This window comes from Apteryx rowi, unplaced genomic scaffold (assembly GCF_003343035.1).
Source record: "Apteryx rowi isolate R43461 unplaced genomic scaffold, aptRow1 scaffold_776, whole genome shotgun sequence".
NCBI classification, from domain to species: Eukaryota; Metazoa; Chordata; class Aves; order Apterygiformes; family Apterygidae; genus Apteryx; species Apteryx rowi.
In genome coordinates, this window is record NW_020451067.1 from 99,852 (window position 1) to 120,505 (window position 20,654).

General features: G+C 42.3%; 1 protein-coding gene across 9 annotated transcripts in view; it reads right to left on the reverse strand.

Moving 5' to 3' along the window:
* PDPR (pyruvate dehydrogenase phosphatase regulatory subunit) overlaps positions 1-20,654 on the reverse strand; it is a 34,996-nt gene that overhangs the window by 13,907 nt on the left and 435 nt on the right. For 5 of the 9 annotated variants that reach the window (XR_003257201.1, XR_003257203.1, XR_003257200.1 and 2 more), the window contains exons 2-17: positions 19,796-20,096; positions 15,568-15,701; positions 14,500-14,581; positions 14,245-14,408; positions 12,865-12,986; positions 11,524-11,641; positions 10,013-10,162; positions 7,552-7,744; positions 5,881-6,005; positions 4,077-4,232; positions 3,841-3,974; positions 3,288-3,436; positions 1,825-1,937; positions 1,337-1,431; positions 598-687; positions 152-334 (exon numbers count right to left, since the gene is read on the reverse strand). Coding sequence is in view for 1 of the 9 variants with exons in the window: in XM_026088587.1 (XP_025944372.1) it covers positions 152-334; positions 598-687; positions 1,337-1,431; positions 1,825-1,937; positions 3,288-3,436; positions 3,841-3,974; positions 4,077-4,232; positions 5,881-6,005; positions 7,552-7,744; positions 10,013-10,162; positions 11,524-11,641; positions 12,865-12,986; positions 14,245-14,408; positions 14,500-14,581; positions 15,568-15,701; positions 19,796-20,022 (2,235 nt within the window). In the remaining 8 variants the exon portion in view is untranslated. Of the gene's footprint in view, positions 1-151; positions 335-597; positions 688-1,336; positions 1,432-1,824; positions 1,938-3,287; positions 3,437-3,840; positions 3,975-4,076; positions 4,233-5,880; positions 6,006-6,392; positions 7,745-9,627; positions 9,735-10,012; positions 10,163-11,523; positions 11,642-12,864; positions 12,987-14,244; positions 14,409-14,499; positions 14,582-15,567; positions 15,702-19,795; positions 20,097-20,654 lie in introns of those variants that run through there. The other 4 variants (XR_003257202.1, XR_003257205.1, XR_003257207.1 and 1 more) reach the window with 4 other exon arrangements.

The following is a 20,654-nucleotide window of genomic DNA, read 5'->3' on the forward strand; positions in this document are numbered from 1 at the left end:
AAGTAGTTAAGTACTTCACATAGCTCCTTCACAAAAGAGATATACCCCCTTAGATGGCAATCTTTCACTGTAGTAGTCCTGCTCTCCTGCCCACCCCCCTTCTGCACTGGCAGACCCCACTGCAGGAGTTAGTGTCAGGTTTCCACCATACCTTTTCCAGCTTGACCTGGAACTCACGTCCACACTCCATGGGAGTGGTGAAGGCATCCAGATCCTGGCCCCAGAACGCAAAGAACTTCTCGATGCGAAGGCTGCGGAGCGCATAATAACCGGCATTCCGAATCCCATACTTCTGTCCCATGTTCATCACCTCATTGTACACATGAAGGGCGTACTGTGAGGGAAGGGTAAAACACAGGGCTGCAGACAAACACCAGGAAAGAGAGACAGCATCTAACACACCACCACTGATGTCCTGCCTCTGCAGCACAAGAGGTCTGGCCAGTCAGAATGCTGTACAGAACATGGAAACCCTCCTGCGTGACTTCTCCCCTTGTAAAACGAGACATTTCATTACCCTGAGTCAACTTTGAAAGTGTTACTCATTATGCACGTACGGAACTGCCTTAAGTAGCTACAGCTACAGCGCACTCTTACCTCTATAGGGATATAGAGCATGAATCCAGGCTCTCCTGTGTGAGTGATACTCATCACGCGGATTCCATTAGCATAGCCCACGCTCATCTCCTGCAGAATCAGAGGGGGTGAAAACATCCAAACTGGAACACAGCACAGAGATCCAGAAGAAGCACAATCCATCACACAAACCACACTGACCAGCCCTTTCCCCTTCCTCACTGTAGTTTACCACTGGCCTACATGCAAAGAATTTAAATCTAAGAATACAAACAGTGATACCACATTATTCAGACTTCATAATCACTTCACGACACTCAGCAGTAAGCCTTTGAACTAGGCCAGGACAAAGGCTTGTATTCTTAAGACAAGACAGAGGTTGAATAGATATCTGCTTAGCCTTTTGACATAACAGGAGACAATGACTCCATAGTCACTGATCCCAGCTGCCTCTCTGACTGATAACTTCATAACTGATTACATGCAACGTGCCAAGACATCAAACAGCACCAAGCCTACTGCGCGTAGAATACTTAAAACAACTTTGTATTCACCTGTATGCTCAGCAAGTAGAATCTAAAGAGAAGTAGTTAAGCAAGTGAGCCCAGTGAGCGCATTACCAATTTAGCTCAGTTAACTGCAGTAAATATGTATGTTTTTAAATTCACCTCTGACTACCCAAAACAGAATGCTTTCCCTTCTCCCACCCATGCTTCATAAAACCTAACAGGGTGAGGAGAAAAGAAGCACAATTACTCACCTTGCAGAAGAGAGAAGGAAAGTGTTCTGGAGTTATCGGGGCATATGACAACTCTGACAAGACATCCACAGCACGAGGGCCGATCAGATTGAGAGCTAGAAAGAGGAAGGTAGGGGTGTCAGGATGAGAGTAGAGAGGTCTTACCTAGTCTCTGACTTGCATATATTCTTGCCCCAATTTCTATTGCTCCTTGGGAAGCTGTGTAGCTCATGCCGTTTACTGAAATAATAGGTATGCTTACATTTAGGAATGAAGGAAAGAGTCATGGGGTTCGGTTAGACTCTTCTGACAGTCTGCAGGAAAGAAAAGCTGTCTTACAGTTTGTGCTTTCTAGGAGGAAGAGTCTGAATTGCTGTCTTCATCCAATTGTTTGGAAAAGAGACTCAAGCACCACCGTAGACACATTAAACAATTAACTGGCATGCAGCACAAAGCATCATTTGCTATTTCAGGCTGCATAACGAGGCCCACTTTTGGTGATTTCTTACCCGTGTATTTCCAGGTCACATCTTCCATGGTTAGGCTGCTGTTGCTGGGCAAGCGATTCTTCAACCAGGCCCAGCAATGGACTTGCTGGTCAGTAGGGGAAATCATGAAGAAGCTGTAATAGAAAAATTGAAACCCAGAAACTATGAACAGACAGCCACAAGATGATTCATTTCATTCTTTACCAATGAACTACTGGAGCCATTCAGCAACTTCCAAGCTAACGTGAGACCAAAAAAAGCTGGTTTGTTATGACCATGACCAAAGGCCCTCTGGACCAACGTCATCGCAGGCCATGACAGCAAACCCCAATCTTCAAGCATCAGTAATAGTCTGGTGACAAAAAGGGAACAGAAGTACTAGGAATGGACTGCAGGCAGTTCTGAAGAGCCAAGGGCGTCCCAAAAGTCATAAGCATTTTGCAAAAGTATTTGCAGCTCTTCAAGACCAGAGGCTCTGGCTACTCTAACAGTCAAAACAGAGCTTAATTCTCAAAACAATTTCTTGTTTCAGCAAAAATCTTTTCATACACAATAGTGACTATGATTAACAGCTTCCCAAAACAGAACTATATTTGTTATGTGAAAATGACAGTTATTTGTAGTACAAGTCTCTACAGTATCTTTCATATAAACTGTGAGCTACAACATATTATTGACACAAACAATACATCTCCAAAAGTGATTAACAAGGGGGAAAGCTGAGAGTTTCACACTGAGTAGGATGATACTTTTAAGCAATACATGAATATAGACAGAAGAGGAAGAGAAAGAAAACCTGTTTCTAACAGTAAGAGCTGCAAAGGAGAATGCTTTCACACCAACATAGTGAAAACATGCATAGAAAATGGGCTAGAGAAATAAAACCAACACTAAGCTGGACTATGAAAAAGTTTTTAAAATGAGTAGACTTTTATTAAATTGCCAAGAGAGCCCAAAACAGTGAGTCTAATGATTAGGTCATGCGATCATGTTAGAGAGCACAAACAAGAACCATGAGAGTCTGCAGAGCTGAGAATCAGAGTAACCACCCTGTAATGCAAGTTGAAATAATCAAAAAGAAGCACCTTCAGCATGGAAATCCAATGAGAATATTGCCCAGGAGCCAATAAGCAAACATTTTCTTTGCATATTAAATGATTACATACATTAGTAAACACTAATGACTGAAAACAATTTGCCTTTTCAATTGAGAAACATTTGAAGGCCTACAATTTTGTAGAAATCTATGTTTTATCTGTAGTACCAGAAAAAGGTGCATTTTTCCCAATAATGGTAAATTCAGGGGCTCCCTCTCTCACTGGGGTTACTGAATTAGGAGTGCAGGTAAAGAATCAACACTTTTCTTGAAAGCAAAAGATTACTACAGGGGGAAAAAATAAGCTAATGATCTTCCTCAAGAGGCTCTTAGAGGCCCTAACATCAAAAGGACGAGGGGCAGATAAAGACGCTGTGCGCACACCTACCTGCGTTTGTTCAGTCGAGCTATGCTGCAGTCATTCTCATAACCCCCTTTCTCGTTAAGCATGCCTGTATGCACAACATGCCCAACCGGCACATCCAGGTCATTTGAGAAGAGATACTGCAGACTCTCCAGTGCCTGGTCTCCTGTGGACTACATGAATCCAAAGGGAAAGTCAGACAAGCTGTCTCAGCAATATAAATTCACTTGGGCAGTTTAAGATGGCACCAAAATTTTGGCCCAGACTCTTTCAGTTCAAAATGACTGTGACACCGATGGCTCAAGCTTAATAGGATACAATGGTGACGGAGTGTCAAAGCTTTCCGAAATGTCAGTCTAATTCTTTTTTTAGACTGAGCTGGTATTTCTATAAGTCCTAGACAGACAAAAAAAACCCAATCTAAGCTAAATATTGTGGTACAACCTGGATTTGGTCATACAGCTTGGCTTCCTCCATCTATCCTCAATAGGACATACAGCATTTTAGGAAAGCAGCTGATAGCAAACAAAAGGCCGCCTTTACGAGGCTGATGCTTTGTCACTTCCTAGGTACTTACGCTTATTTCAAACTTAGTAAAAGATGACATGTCAATGACACAAACTGCTTCCTTACAGCACTTCACTTCTGAACCCACAATATCAAACCAATCTGGTTTGTAAAAGGTTTTGCTCTGATCCAAATCCAGCAGATCTAATGTAAAGAAGAATCAAAGGGACAATTCATAAACTTAATGAACTAAGAGCTCACACAGACCAATATGGATGCACTAGGCAGAGGAAAACATGATCTCACCTTTCCCAGGGGGGACAAAATATTTGACTCTCTCAAATCCATGTTTCTCCATCCATCTAGCTCCCTGTGCATCCAGACGGTCATATAACGGTGAAGTGCGCAGCTGCCTGCCAGTCTGGAAGTCCCAACGGGGAACTTTCAGATCACAAATGAGAGCTGCAATGGTCACAAAGATTCATTATTAGGTAAAGTGATTATTTTTATCTAAAATTTTCTTCCAGATACCTATAAAGAAGTTTACTAATATCTGAACCATCAATGAAATTCCCTCAAAACAATTCCGACTTTCCTCTTTTATTTTTGGAAATCAGCAAATCTGTTTTGATTCATTTATAGCTATTCAAGATCAGAGTAATAATATGTGCACAGAACAATTACATTTGACAAATACTTCTGGTCTCATGACAATACTGTCAAGATAACTTAACAAAACTCTTTTTTCCCCCATGAAACCATGCTGACTAGCATTAATTATTCCTGGTTCTTCACTGACAGCATACTGTAGCAGCCTCTGATCATTCTGACAATACCAACACTATGGCAGACAGCCCACTGCTACAAGGACCATCTAATTCAGCTTCTTTAAATATTGGCAGCTCAGCTCTTTCTAATTCTAACCTTTTCCAAATGGCTCCTACACCTTTTCACCTAATATATAATATTCTTATTTAGAAAAAAAAGTTACACTGATAAACATTTAACATCCTCCCTGGTTACTACTAGGGAGTAAAATTCAAGGATACTTGAATACTTCTTTATAAATGTTAAGATTGTATTTGGATCTCCTTAGGTCAAAAACTACTTAAGATTGAAGATGAGGTAGCTGATGAGACGAGATTGAATACTTCTACTGTTTTTGCCTCATAACTAATTATTTTATTATCATTATTTGGTATTGGATTGGTACTCCTGAAAAAGTGGGTAAAGGGAAGTATGGATTAGTATGGGAACGTAACACCAAAACTGAACACAGTACTTACTTTGTAAAAGCTAGAGATTCTGTAGTCATCAGAATCAAGATTTACTGAAAAGCAACTGCAGAACAATGCCAAGAGGAGTACAAAGTGATTTTTTAGGGAGGAAGGTCAAAGCATAAGATTGTTTTGTTTCCTGGATATATCTGGTCTAAGAGCTTTAACCCAACTTCTCTGCTTTCACCTGAACACACTTTTACTGTTTAGACTTTGTGTTCAAGTAGCTGTTCTCGTTTTGCTACTCAGGGTGTATTTCATACCTTCTAACAGAAGCTCAGAAAGAAGTGTCCAGATTATCTTAGGAAAGATAATCAAACAGGAAGAAACTAAGTTTGGCTTTAGACAGGGACAATGACATCTAAAATCTGTCTTGCAAGATACGTATCACAAACTGATATGAGAAAGCAGAATGTGTCTACCAAGACTAACTGAATGATTTAAGATAACTGGATTACATATTGCTAAGTTAGACACAACAGTATTTCCACATTGTTGTGATGTACAAAGTATAAGGATGCTTGAGACAGCATAATATTCCCAGTTAAGATCTTGATACAGTTTTATTAGGCTGGAGTCCAAAACAACTGTGCCCCGTACCAAAGGCAAAGCACATAAATAGAAAAAAGCACTGTACCAACAGCACCTCTTTAAGATTAAAGGTTAATAAGAATGCTGCTAACACATCAAGACCGTCCTTTCCCTTTCTCCTGGGAACAGGCTGCATTGCCACAAGGGAGGCCAAGAGAAAGGAAAATGGTTCTCAGAAAGACGAAGGCTGTCAGAGGGGAGACAGTGCAGCAAGTACTGCTGAATACAGAGACCTCACTTACGCATTACTTCCATCACACGGTGACGGAGGAACGTGCGGCTACTCTGAAGAGTACCAAAACGTTTCAAATCCAGAGGCCAGACGTTTTCTGATGGATAACCATTTACCATCCACTCTGCCAGGTACCTGGTTGAAGTAAAGAAAGACTGAGATATTAGTCAATGTCTTACGAGCAAGAGTCTAGTTTTGAAGCCCAGAAGCAAGGCAATTTGGATAAAAGAATTTCTTGCAGTAGGGAGAGAACACAACTAACACGATTTTCTAAACACTAGTAGAATCCGGAAGATTTCCCTTTTATAAAACCCATCCACCAGATATCCAAATTACTAATCTCCCATTAAGATGAAACACACAGGGAAGCAGGAAGTTAAGGACACATGGTAAATGAAGCCAGAGACTGGACATGTAGCCTGGCTGCCACGTTGTCAAGTCCTCAGGCTACGCTACAAAAGGGAGCGCCGAGTACGTTTAAGTTGGAGTTAGGAGGCCGACTGCTTTGTCATTTTTCAGTACCTGGTGTAGGCTCAGCCACAAACCATCAGTGACAGCATTCATTTCAGCACGAGGTACCAGCCAAGTTATGTCTAGCTACACTTCTAGCAGTGAAGGAGGAAGGCATGCTCCAGAGCTAAAGGACAAAGGCAGCTCAGACCAAAGCAGAGCAGAAGGATCTGTTCACAGCCAGTAAACAGAAAAACAAAGGGGTTTGAAACTGGTCATTAAAAGTTACATTAGCAAGCTAAGCTGCTTATCTTGAGGCTGCAGCAACACATGGACAAGTACCATTTTACCTTCAAAAGTGATTCAAATTCTTAGAGAACCTCACTGCAAAGATTCTCCGTATTTTGTTATGAGAAAGAAAAACGATGATTTCCTTCCCTGGTGAGTTAAACTATTAGACAATGGACAGAAACTAGAGGAATCAAACACATACTGAGATCTCCCATGAAAAATGAGTAGCTTGTTAAGAAGACTGTATGACAGAATGGATGCTGGGTTGCCGAAACCAAATGATGGTCAGAGGAAGGCATGACCATTTTGCAAGCCACTTTGTTGCTGGATGGCAGTTCTATGCCTGTCGAAGTATTTGCATTAACACAGGAATTGGATTTTCCTGGGAAATGATGACATCCTTAGCTCACTGGCAGTCTTTAACTATATTGGCAGCACCTCGCATGGCATATGCAGTGTTTCATTGGCATCAGATTCACTGTTTTCAGAGAAATTAACTGTAGTGTCAACTTGAATGCTCTAAGGGCTTTGGCCAAATTAAAAACTAAAGGAGATCAGGAAGTACAGAAGATGAGGGAATATGGGTTGTGCTAAGCTTTTATCTCTTTCCAGTAGATAAAAAATGGAACCAGTTAACTCTACAAGAAGCTTCTTCAGTGTCCAGCAGGCTGCTGATCACTGAAAGGTGGTTCCTAAAGAGAGGTGTACAGGATAGGAGAAAAGTCCAACACAGATTTGGAACACGCACAGGAGAACATAATCAGACTATGGCAACCATCCCCCTCCTTCACTCGAGTGGGAAACAAAAAAAGTCGTCTTTGCATAGCAGAGAAAAGGTCTCAAATACTGATCAGAACAGTCTATACAGAAGGATCATCTGAGCAGCCTCTTTTCTTCATTAAAACCTTACTTATACATATAATAGTGCTAAACCACTTACTTGCCTGCTCCCCCACCGTATGAGATACCAGCTGAGTTCATTCCAGCCAGAACGAAGTAGCCCTGCACAGTGGGCGACTCTCCCATGATGCACCGCATATCTGGCGTGAAGGTTTCTGGGCAGTTCACTAACTGCATGATCTGCAGAGCCTCCAAACCTGGCATCCTGCGCAGAAGGGCACTCAGAAGCGGCTCTAGCACCCAAGACAAACAGAAAAGACAGAAAGTCACCGCCTTCAGCATTGAAGCATTTCAGCTATTTCACCTTCATCTTCAAGCCGGACACAAAACAGCCTACACAAACCATGACAAAGAGGGCATGCTATTAGCTGAACGGATGGAAACGGCTTCCATGTTTCAATACTTCACAGGATAAACGGTGTAGCAGCTGAATTGTACTAGAAGATGAGCAGACCTAATCAAACTACTCAAAATGGATCACACAGCATATCACAAAAACAGCTTTACTGATTCAGACTATGAGTTAATCTAGCCTGGTATTGTTTTCAACAGTGGAAGAGGGTGCTTAATTTTGTAAGGGAAAGCAAGGGGAACAGACATCATAAATAGAAGCCTAGGGAAGAATAAGGGCAGGCAAATCTATGACACTTGTCCGACATATTCTACCAACCTCCACTTACCTTCAGCTTAGAGGGGAGCTAAAATAACCCCAAGGTCAGCTCAAAGCCCATCATTTTGTACGGCGAAGATAAGATCGTTCCCACCCCCCAACACACACATGCGTCACTTCATATTTATCCTCATTGAATTTCCTTGCCACTTTATCACTCAGTCACGCTTGAAAGGTCCTTCTGCAATTCTTCACAGTCTGATATCTGAGAGCATTAATAAGGGGATAAGCTATCTACTTTGTTTTTCTTGTTCAGAAGTACCTCTGCACAGTACTCTAGACAGAAGCCCTTGGGATTCAGCACTAATAATGCTCCTCTGCTTTACATACAAGCACTAAAATAATCAGATTTCACACAACTAAGAAGTTACAAACAGAAATAGTCTTTCTGACCTGATATTTTTCTTCCCTCTCTCATGGATACAATTCTAGAGCGAGAGCCTGAAGTTATGCATTATTTTTTCCTTATTGATAAAAAGAGGGGTCAGTGTTAAATCTGTCCTTACATCCAGCTCAATGTTTAAACAACTGTGCAGGCTATTTTAAAACCAAAAGGTGTTCCAACCAAAGGAGATCGAAGTAGTAATACAAGAGCTCAAACCACAGGAACTGTAGCCCTAGAACAGGATCAAATACTTGCTGAATAAGCTATGACTTTGCTCAGCATGCCAGTATGTTTGAACTTATAAAAGGGTAATGGTGGAAGAGAGCATGCAGTTGCTTCCAAAACTTAGGCAATTTGTGGGTGCCAGTGAGCGGTGCCGTTTCATTTCAGCGATATCTAGAAAACCAAAAGGGAGAAACTGGGTGCAGAGCTCAAGCAGTTCATTAGTGAAACTGTATCTTCAAGCAAGCCTGTAGTCATCTATAAATCTAAAAACTTTCAGCATATTCCAGCACAAAAGTGCACCCCATTCTGGCTCTGCCCCATCACCCCGGAGTTTAAGCTGTTTATGGTATCAATAAGGTATCCGTCAGACAGAAAAATAAGATAAATCAATTTGAACTGGGGAGGAGCTGGAAGGATGCAGAAAGAGCTCAGTGAAAGTCTATTTGTGCTTAGAGTCACAGRCCAAGTTGTGGGCAGTCACAAGGGAACCAAAGATCTCTGACTTGAAATAAAAGGCAAATTTGAAGTAATGATGAGACAGCACACATGAGCTTATGAGTAATAAGAGAGGAAAAAAAAAAAGACCACACTACGTTCTTTCCCACAGAAAGGGCCCTCCACTTAAAAGTACATACAGAATATAAAAACAGAATCAAATAATATGCGAAGAAAAAGACAGAAAATTTGGAATATAACAAACCACCATATTGTCAATGGTGGGATGAAGTCTGGGAAGCAACAACATGAAGTTCTGTCCACAAAAAAACTTCCACCCATGGAAACACACTTGGCAGTCACTGCTGAAGAGAGCTGCAGAAACAAAATGCCATGGCTACCTGGCAGGTCACCAGCGCTCGTCGACAGGGTCACAAGAGGAGTTGCAGGCGGCACTGACAGTCAAAAATCAAATGCGATGGAAGAACAATGTTGGAAGGTTTATGTAGTACTTCACTGCACTAGAGGAAATGAATATATGCTGAAGGTGAGCGGGTGTTTTTAAATGCCACACAGATGTTGGTGTAGTCCTTGGTAAAGGGGTTTTACACAGATTACTGACAAATGGAGATGAATGAATTTGAGAGAACATTCATCTTTCGCACACCTTTCAGATAAAGGCAGACACACATGCTAGCTGGTCTACAACAGCCTGCCTTGTTGCTAACTCTGCCTTCTGCTGAAGCCACATGTTTCATCGCTGCTGGTCTTTTCCCTCTGACATACCAAAATGATCCCAATCTTCCTGGAGGTTCTGAATCTCCAGCTGGTTCCGTCCCTCTGTGAAGAGAGGTTTGGGGTTTTTCTCAAAGCCTCCCGAGAGGATGCCACCTTGCCAGCTGCGTATGTAGATCCTGCCATCTGGGTCTACAATAGCTGCAGAGGAAAGAAAAGACGTGGGAAGGGAATTGAGAGAAGGCGTAAATACCTCAGACCACAGTTCCACAAACACTGCGTTGAGGTCTGGTGATAGGCTGGGCCAAACTAGCGGCCCACTGCCATGAGAAGGGACAGTCTCAGTGCCCCAACCCCACACTTTCATGACAGTTCTGGTTTTCACGTGACCCTTTGGTGAGCCAGCTTAGATTAATAAACCAGCATTAACTCCCCTCATAACCATGCATGTTAACTTTTGGGCAGCACAGTAAACAGAACTGAATCTAAAGAGCACCAAAGTCAGCAGGACAATGTGAGCAGGAGGACACAAAAGGTAGTCATAACCTATCTGGCACCAAGAAGCTATTATACTGGCTTAGCTCCACTGGAACTGCACCCAAGACTAGACCTACCACCAACAGAAGTCTGTCCTCCCTGTCTTTTTCTTCTTTTATTAAGAACAGCTAATTTTAATGGGCATGAGTCACTGATCTAGTCTGCTGCAGGGATGCCAGCATGAAGAAAGTGGACAGCACTGGCATGAGGAAAAGCAGTCAGGTCAGGATGGCTTCTTTCAGTGGTAGTGTCAACTTGAAGCATTTATGAAATTCCACCTGACATGTTCCATTGTAGTTTTTCCACATACAGAAAAGCTGGGAATATATATCTTTTTAAATTACACAATCAAGTAAAGTAAAGCACTCAGGGCCTCTGGTCAGAGAGCTGAATTCCCTGGAGAGCATAAACATTACTCGCCAGAAGCAGAAGCTCTTGCTAAAGACTGAGAGTGAATAAGAAAGCTTTCCACTTCCCAATCACAGTTTTCAGGCACAAGGGCTTTTCTTTGAGAGAGCCAAAAGCCAGAACATGGAGGGGGAGGAGGAGCAATTACCTCAAGTGCTTTGGTTGCCCCTACAGCTCATAGACATGTAAATGCCATTGCAAAGCCTTAGCTTCAGTTGGAAGAAAGGAATAGATGGGCCATTTGGGGACAGCAGCCTGAAAGGAAAACATAGTGGCAAGGCTAGCACCCTCTCTCCAGCCCACAAAAGCAACAATCCAAGTCTCAAACACACCAGCTTGCCAAGCTAGAGTTAAGGTCCTTCTCCTCCCTAAACTGACAAATTTTGAAAAATCTCAATTCCTGCAGTAAAAGTTTTCCCAAGAATAAGGAGAGAGATTCTTCCTACCACTGAAAGAGGACACTAAGAGCAAGTCAGCTGGAATGTACTTCACAATCCCAACTGAGCTGAGAACTGATAGCCCTTAGTTAGGTTTTTTTGTCATATTACACCTACCTCACCTTGGAAAGGCAGATATAATTCACCAAGAAAAGGGAAATAGAGCTCAAGAATCCTTACTTGGTATGCTGCTTGCTAGAGGTTCCTTCAAAGGATAAGTCAGGAGGTAGAAGTGTTCACAGGCATGGACTGGGATGCTGACTTGTTCCTCCCCAGAGAGGCCCAGCTCATAGGCCCACTGAAAGAAAAAGAAAAAGAAAAAAAAAAGCATGTTAGAACACAAAAGAAGAAAACTAACCCCAATTTAAAAAGGCAGAAAGCAAGCAAGTAAACAGATCACCTCTGTGGTTTCGTTTTCATAAAAGACCAAATCAGATATGGTTCAGTCCCTTAAACCTTAAACAGAAGAAGATTTTTGATGCTTTCTTAGAATTTGAACTGTTTGGGACAAAAATTGTTTTTCTGTTCTTCATATAACATCTAGAAAAGTGGGGCCCTGACTCAAGACTAGGAATTATCAGCTTACAATACAAAAGCAAAATAAGRTTTATACACCAACGTCAATACTACCCTCAGCCTCTAAAAGCATAAATAGACAGGATTTAGGCACCGCTAGGACCCCATGTTAACCAGACAGCCAGTTGCAAGCTGAGAAACAGCAATTGTCAGATGTATTTTCACAGTAGAAAAGCAACAGTACTTAAAAAAACCCCAAAACTCAAAACGTAGCTTTCTGCAGCGGGATGAAGGATAGGGAGAGATTGAACTGTCTCACTATGGGCCAAAGCAAAATCCTTCATGGCAGAAGGGTGTGTCCCTCCCAAGAGAGGGCACAGAGGCAGAGCTGCTCCGCCGAACAGCAGGGTGCTCCTCAGCAGGTCAACATCCACTCGGTGATGCCAAGCAAACGGCAAACGCTTGCTTTCCTCCTCCACACCCCTGCTGTTCTAAGAAGCTGAATGACATGGCTTTGATGTACTTCAATAAACCAAGACAAAGCATGAACAGTAAAAAAAAAAACAAAAAAAAAAACAAAAAAAAAAAAAACCAAAAATCCCTGAAGAAAGTGCTTTCCTTTTTTAGTAAAAGAAAAGTTTTTAGAATCCAATACCTATGCAGCAATAACTCGGCTCTGCTAATTAGAGCAAAGCTTTTTCAGAGAGAGGAAAAGAGACAATACTAAAACTGTCTGTTGCTACTCCAAGAATTACTTGAGGCTGCAGCACGCACGCAGTCATGTGGGAGGACGACTATTGTCCTTTTGGTAGTCTGATCTAAAAATGGACATTTTTCTGTTCTGTGGAGCAAACAGCGTTGGCCTGTGAAGTGGTCTGCCTGGTCTGACGGAAAGAAAGTGGCTTTATTATTTTTTTCTGGAGTTCCCTGAAAGATCTCCTTTAATAATACAGAAAAAATCTAAACCAAAGGGAAAAAAAGAAAGAAAAAATTTAATAATCCAACCTGGCCAGCACAGTTGACAAAGTACTGGCATGAAATCTGTCCTCTGTCAGTCTCAACTCCGGTCACACGACCCTTCTGGACCAAGACATGACTGACGCTCGTCCGTTCGTGAATCTGGACACCTGAGAGGACATAAGAAAGTCAGAGTACCACCAGCTTTTGTTCCAAAGTGTCAAGCTGCTAACATTAGACCCAATTTAAAAGCTTCTTTTCTCTTTAAGGCAAAATTTTTATGCTTGACTCGAAAATTCCTAAGTGAAACCCTGTCATTTGTAAAACAGTTCACATGCAACTTGTACGTGCAGAACTGAAAGGCTTAGATTGTGAAGAGTCATGGTATTCTTTCCCACGCGACAATCTGGGTGATAAATACGCCCCAGTATCAAAAACATGAGAAAAAGATCTCTAAACTATAGACTTCCTTCAATTATAATTCCTTTATGCCTCAAAGTCTGAAGCTTCAGATGGCCAGACTGCTTGTTGTTTTGTGGGAAGTCAGTCATTTTGTGAAAAAATCATTTAACAGTATTCAGAAAAAAGCAGTACTAAAAGAGGCCGTTACTTGCTGACACAAAAAGCTTTGTAACATTTAGCCTCTAAATATTTATTCCTCTCTCAGAAGGACATCAAGTCATAAAAAAACAAACAACTTCCAAAGCCCAACAAATAGCACATAAACTGAGCAGCACTTTAAGAGCATGAAAAACAACTGTTTTTTGGCCTGAGTTCCTATGCAGAAAATAAGCATATACAGTATAGTCATTCTGTCTCCACTAATGACTCTACCCAACTTCCTCCTAGGTAGCTTCTTCCAATCTGACGGATTTTCATGCTTAATGAGCCTCATCCCTGCCACCAAATCTATGCTTTGCTCCGCTTTTAAGCCTCTCCAAACGTGCCAAAGTGTTGCTCAAATAGCATTTACCACTTTGCTTCCAAACCCACTGAAAGCATATGGGCTCAATGAAATATTCAGCAAGAGAGTGGTGCCTTTTGCTTTGTAGATAACTAAACTCTTCTGATGTGCAGTCTTGACTAGGGTCCTAGTAAGGATTGTATTTATGACAAAACAGCATGTGTTTATTCAAAGAAATATGTAAGCAACGAGTACAGCAAACTGGTGCGTGAGCCATCAAAGCAGATCCCTAAAGATTCAGAATGTGGGGGGGGAAAAAAAAATTCAGCCTGACTTTTGTTCAAGGGAAAAAAAATGGGTTTTAAAGAATATGAACCTTACAGAAATAACCAAGTTTTGGCCTTCAATGCCCAGTTACAGCCCCAAAACTGATGGCATCCTCATGCAGAAAATTATAGTCTTTTCTGGAAACAAGACACCTATCGTGCAGGAGAGCAATCTATAGATTAAAAAAAAACTCATACCGTTCCGCGAGGCAGCAGTTGCCAGAGCCAGACTCACATCGGCAGATGACACGAGTGCATCTCCTGGCACGTACATGGCCCCCACAAGGTCATGGATGTTGATAAGCGGGTGGAGCTGTGCCACTTGCTTCGGGGTGATAATTTCGCAAGGTATTCCCATCACACTGCCACAAAACACAAGAAAAATGCCGTCACTAGTCCTGCAGGAGAGCTGGTGCAAAGTCGAGACCGGTTTTGTTTCCTGCTTATACGTACTTCAGCGATGAAGCAATGCGTTTCAGAGAGATTAGTCGATCCTGAGTCTGAGCCAGTGAAATAGAGCCTGTCTTCATGTACCCTATGACAATGACCAAAGTCAAGTCAGATTTGGACAGGATCTTCGAATTCTTTTAATCTCAGACCAATTGCTTTAGACCCATTGCTTCCATTACGCGGGAGCCAGGAAAACCCAGATCCCTGCGTTCACTTATCAACTAGTAATCAAAACCAGCTTTAGTCGACATTTCAATACGGCAATTTAATTTTGACTTATGTTCTAGCCCTCCACTGCCCTCAATTTGTTTGTGTTTATAAAGATAATTAAACTGCGCATGCGCTACCAATTAAAAGAGAAGAGAGGTTACTGGCAAAAAGAGAAAACATCATCTATTAACTACTCAATCAGAAGAAAACCTTAACCACTAAAAGCATGACATTTTGTGGCAGCTCCACCAGCTGCAATAGATTATGCTATAGCCTTAATTACAGGCACAGTTATTAACCTGTGGTGAGTTTGACACATATCACAAGTCCCTGTAACGAGGAAACTATCAGTGCTGAAGTTCTCCACATCAGGTGCATGGCTCAGCATTTTGGCCAGAGAGAGAGGGAGGACTTCAACACAATGTTTCCTTGATGTTTCCAGGAGTGAGACTAAGGTAAAACATCTTGTTTTGCCTATGTTTAGCGCTTTTGTTAACCCTTTTGGTTTTTTGAGAAGTGAACTGGTGCAGAAACTGGGTCATTTGCTCTAGTCTCTGCAATACACTTTTTAGTCTCCTTGAAAAAATTCATCTACATTTGTCCAAGTTACAAACAACAGAAAAGAAATGACGACGGTTTGCAAGTGATCTGCCTTCAGCTTGAGCATCTGATACCCTTCCTCCCATTCTTCTGATCCCATTAGCAACATTCCTTGGCATCTGATTCACTCTAAGTATATCATTTTGGAACAGGAACCACCAACTCCAAGACACTGTAAAATTACATTAGTGTTTCAGTATTAGCACTTTGGCTGAATTTCCCAAAGATTCCTCAATTACTCCAAGATTACACTTCTGGTACCTGTTTTTATTCCTGTCTCTTGTTCCAGCTGCTGATACAGCTTGTTGGAATAGTCTGCCATCTTGAGCTCTATGGACACTGGCCTGGCTGTGCTCACGATGCCAGCGCAAAATCGAGTCGTCCCAGCAGCCAATCTGCAAGAGAAGTTGCAAAGAAGGCCTCATCCGGCTCCGGCTGACACGCAGGGAAGCAAACAACCCCCCCCAAGGGTGCTGCTCCAGCAGCTCTACTGACAGCACAAGCCAAACAACAACCTCTCCCCCAAACATATCCGACCAAAAGCTGTCCATGAAGCAGAGAGCGTTGTTCTCAGGCGGCAGGAGCTTACACAAACCATCACAGATTTGCTTCTTAGCAATCAGGGTCTGCTGCACTGTATATGGAAATAAAAGCAGCATAAAACTAAATTCACGGATGCTGGTAATGACGGCTTCAGATCTCAAACGTGTGATGTTAACCTGTGTACATCAAGCATCTTCTCCCTTTGCAATACACCATTAGCTGTAGATACCATAATCAGACACTTGCACTCCCAGACAAAGGTGAATTCTTTCAAGCGTTCCTGATAACAAGCTCAGTTTTAGCTGTATATGGGAAAGAAACTGTCTTTTCCTTTGTTACAGATAAAAGTAGCTCTCCCATAGCTTCGTCTTTTGCTGTGGACACATCTCCCGTGTACTAACCTAAGCTAGGGCGTTTGCACAGTGCAGATGCAGACCCACAGCAGCACACCGTTACAAGCAAGACACTGTGATCCTGGGGCTAGCACAGATCTCCTGATTCGGTTACGTGAGCATCCCATTGCACTGAACAGCACAGACTACTGTGCAGGAGCAAACTGCAAAAGCTCTCCTGTTAAAATCCAAAGCGTGACAATCTGTCTGGGAGTCTACCGCAGAAGCGTGAAACCCTGTAACTGCTCCTACTTAATCCAGAGATGGAAATTCATGGCCAGGAGTACATAGATAAGCCCCTCTGAGAATCAACAAGTTGAAAAGTAATTGTCTGTAGCAAATTTCAGATATCTGTCTACTATGGCAACAAAACTTTAACTCCTTTCGAGATACAGCAAGAGAGACTTTGCGTTAGCGGTGAAGCATCCCCTTGTGCCATGGACTAACACAAAGCACAAAAGCCAAGCTGCACGAGAGGTGCTACGGACAACAGCGTAGCATCACATAAACTGCATCAGCTAGAACTGCTAGCATACAGACAAACTCTTCGGAGATCAAATTAAGGTGGTAAGAGTTTAACACACTAATAAACTCCACCCTCAGCTTGAAAGAAAATTATTACAAGCAAGCTACACAAAATATGTAAAGAATCATGGGTCTGGAACAAAAGTGCATATCATACTCAGCATAATCAAAGTTCCTTTGGAAAAAAAGTGAAGGCACCCGTTTTCTCCCTCTTTTTGACACTATTTTAATTCATCTGGTGGAAAACATTCTTCTGTCATCCAGTTCAACCAGAACAGTACTATCTCATTACTTCTTTTACACAATAAGGTGTCAGCTGAAACTAGTCGGGACCATTAGGTAACACCACCAGGAGAGCAGCACATATAAGTAAGCTGAAACCCAGGACACCTAGATTCTAAGACGGCAGCTGAGCCTTTTACAAAGCTGTTAAAAATTGCTTAGGCTTGTCTAAAGTGTGACTTAACGCTTGGTGCTAACTTTACATTAAAAACGTGTTAGTATATTGATTAACATGCACTTAATGATCAGTCTTCAAGGCTTGGCCTATCCCTTTCTCAGTCTCCCCTAACTGCAGAGTGTGGTAATACCGAATTCACACAACACAAAGGAGATCAATAAACAAAGAATGYCAAATTAAGCACAAATATCCAAGCACCTACCAGTAAAACGAAGTAACTAAAAGAAGGAAAAAGGGTATTCCCACGTTTGCCCATACTGCAAGCTAAATACCAGTATGTACAGTCAAATGATGCCACAGCTTAACTAGTTTAATCAGCTTTGCCTCTCAGGACAGGTCTGTCACATGCGAGAAACTTAAAAACTCTAAGTTGGATGATGCGGGGATAGACACAACCTCTAGAATGCTTTTGGTGTAGCTCACTTCTGTAATTTTATAAAGAAAGCACTTTACAAAGTTTTAATCATACGCTCAAGCCTACCTGCCTACCTGATTGTTTCTTCTTCCAAAGTGGGACTTCCCTTGGGTGGAAGTAAACTTGGGTTTCTTGTGTCTTACATCTCTGCTGGCCCTCCTACTGTGCAGCAAGTACCAGGAGATAGGTACACCTGCTTCTTTTCCCTTATTAAACTGCCCTTGAACGATCGTCTATCTAACTATTTGGTGAAGGGCTACTGTAAAGATAGAAGACCTACTAAAAACTCTCTGCAGCAGAGACAGGTGAAGACAAGACAATTAGATTTAAACATAGCTCTTTCTCAGCCTGCTTCCACGATACTTCCAAGCCATCTTTCCCGTTGCTAAAGCAATCCTGCACTTTTCCCTTTGCCAGGCAAGCCTTTGACAAGATTACTTTTGGCCTAGCACCTCCATATTCTTACAGAAATTCAGCACAAGAATCAGTTTGCTATGTCCTTAGTCAGTCACAACAGAAACAGCTGAAGCATGGCTAACTACGCTCACCATAATTTAATGCTAAGGTTTTTGTTAACGCAACATTTTTCTTTTCCCTTGAGCATGCACATAGACCGAGCTTGTGCAGCATGTCATTCTGCGAAGATCCTTAATGGGGTCTTCGTATCCCAACCTAAACTAGTAAGGATTACATTCCCTTACAAATGAAGCCTAGCAGCTGATTTCACTCGGAAAGACACTGCTTACAAGGTCTCAGAGAAGGCTTCCCAATTTCCTCTCTTTGCAGCTGTGAAGACCTTGACACTCCCTGCTTCCCAGCAATGCAAAGTCAAGAAGTCATAGCTAATTATTCTTGAAAACAGCATCAGGTGGGAAGCTCTGAGCTAGAAGGTAACAATTCTCCGTCCAGCAAGTGTTTAGGGTGTTGGAAGCTGCTGTGATAAACACCTCTTCAAATTCCCAAATGCAAGTTTTAGCACTGTCTCGTGCCAAAGTCCCCGGACTCCTTAATGAAAGCACCAAGAACCCACTTCTGAAGCAGAAATCTAGGCAAGGCTGCACAGTAAACTTCAAACCGGATCGGTGTACTCTRGCACAGGCTTCAGATCCAACTTGCCAAAGAGCATACAAAGTCTTTTTCTACCTTGAATTCAGCCAGACTATAACGGATTTAACCGTTTTACCGAGAGGCTCTAAATCCCTGTAGTAGACAAACTCCAGATAACCAAAGCCTTTAACCAGTTTACAGGGCTAYGGTTAGGTCATTTCTGTGGTATCACCTCCACATCTCCCACAATCTCTTTGAAGTCTTGCTAGTGGTGTAACACTTCATTTACCTATTCCAGCCCAGTTACAGGGAAGGTCGCTGGAGGCTGGATGGTGTATACAGATTTTTAGGTCTTCTAATTTCACTGCAAGTATTTTGTTAAAATGTTCCTCTGCAAGCTGCATGCGTTTGTTTTTATTTTTTGCATACTCACCACCTGTGAGTAAAACACAGACAAACTTTAGTCATATCTCTCTCAGGCTATTCCTAATGCCAGTATGTTTCTTGTAGGCAAAAGCATGTAAGCTGTTCTCTTACAGCTCAGATCGCTGCAGGCAGGCCTGAATGTAAACCCAAACCTCCTCCAAACATATGCATACATAAAAAAATGCAAGTAACTTTGCCTGCTCCGTTATTTCCCACACCTACATGCAAGCACCTTCAACATTCATGGCTAGGAGTTTGCAGAGGAAGGTTTAGTAAATGAAAATACCTTATACTCTGAGTCTCTTCATTTAGGAGTCAGCTGAGAAATTAGCAAGATCATAATACTGGTTCAGTAGAAGCTTAGTGTGAATGCGAAAGCTCAGATTTCAGGTCTTTCTAGTTTGTGACCTCTTGTCGCATATGGTGGAGGGGATGGGAAGGAGAGTGACAGGACTTTTTAGAAGCAAGCTTTACGGCGTCATCACACAAGGGATATCCTTCACCTTGCAGGTCTGCCCTGCACATGCGAAGAAGTAGTAAGTCTCATTACTAATGTTCAGTATAAGCCTATTCCATGGCTCCAATACCAGATAATAGGTAAAAATAACACATTACAGTAGATGCTGCAATGATGCATGCACTTTCTGTCTATCTTTGTTACAAGAAAACCTTAATCCTTACCTGCCCTGCTCAAGTAAGACTATATCCTTCCAACCCAGCTTGGAAAGGTGATATGCCACTGATGTGCCCAYGATTCCACCACCACAGATGACAACCTGCGCCTGCGCTGGCAAGGAAATTGGATGAGGTTCTGCTGTACTTGAGGTACTTCGCCGGGAGCACGTCATTCTTCTCCATCTTGGGTTAGCTGCCCGCCACCGGACATCTGACAGTAATCGGAGAAACATCCTGGCAGCTATTTGTCAGTTTTCTTAAAGCACCACCCTAGATGTGTTTGGATGTTAGCTCCGTACCACTCCTTCTAGGAAGGAAAGACGAGAATCACATTCCTGCTTATCGTATTATATACAAGGTTGGCAGTGGCAAATATCACATGGTGTATTGGGTATAAGCGAACACGTGAATGCTGACGAGTAAACAAATAGGACAGCAGTTATTTAGTCCCCAAAGAACAGTCTTGCTATTAACATTTAAACTTAGATCAAGTAATGGGTACAGAATGTTACACCTTTATTTTTGATGGCAGCACAACTTGACAACGACCAAAGAACAAGACTGAAAACAAAGGGTAGGAACGCTCTCACACCAATAGGTAGATCAGAGAAAGTCAATGAGCACAGACAGAACACACTCTGAAATCTTTCACGGACTCTCTTAAAAAGGCTAAGGTTAACAAGGGAGCAAATAAGCTTGATGTTAACGCTGTGATCTCAACACCCAGCGCAAAGGGCTGTAGAGGCACTTTCCGACAGCGCTGGTTTCACAAGATGCTACCAGCAGCTCCGAGTGAGGCAACAGCACGCAGCTGGCAGCGGTCAGAGCCGGAATTTGGCAGCTAAAATCCCGTTCCTCCTCCTCC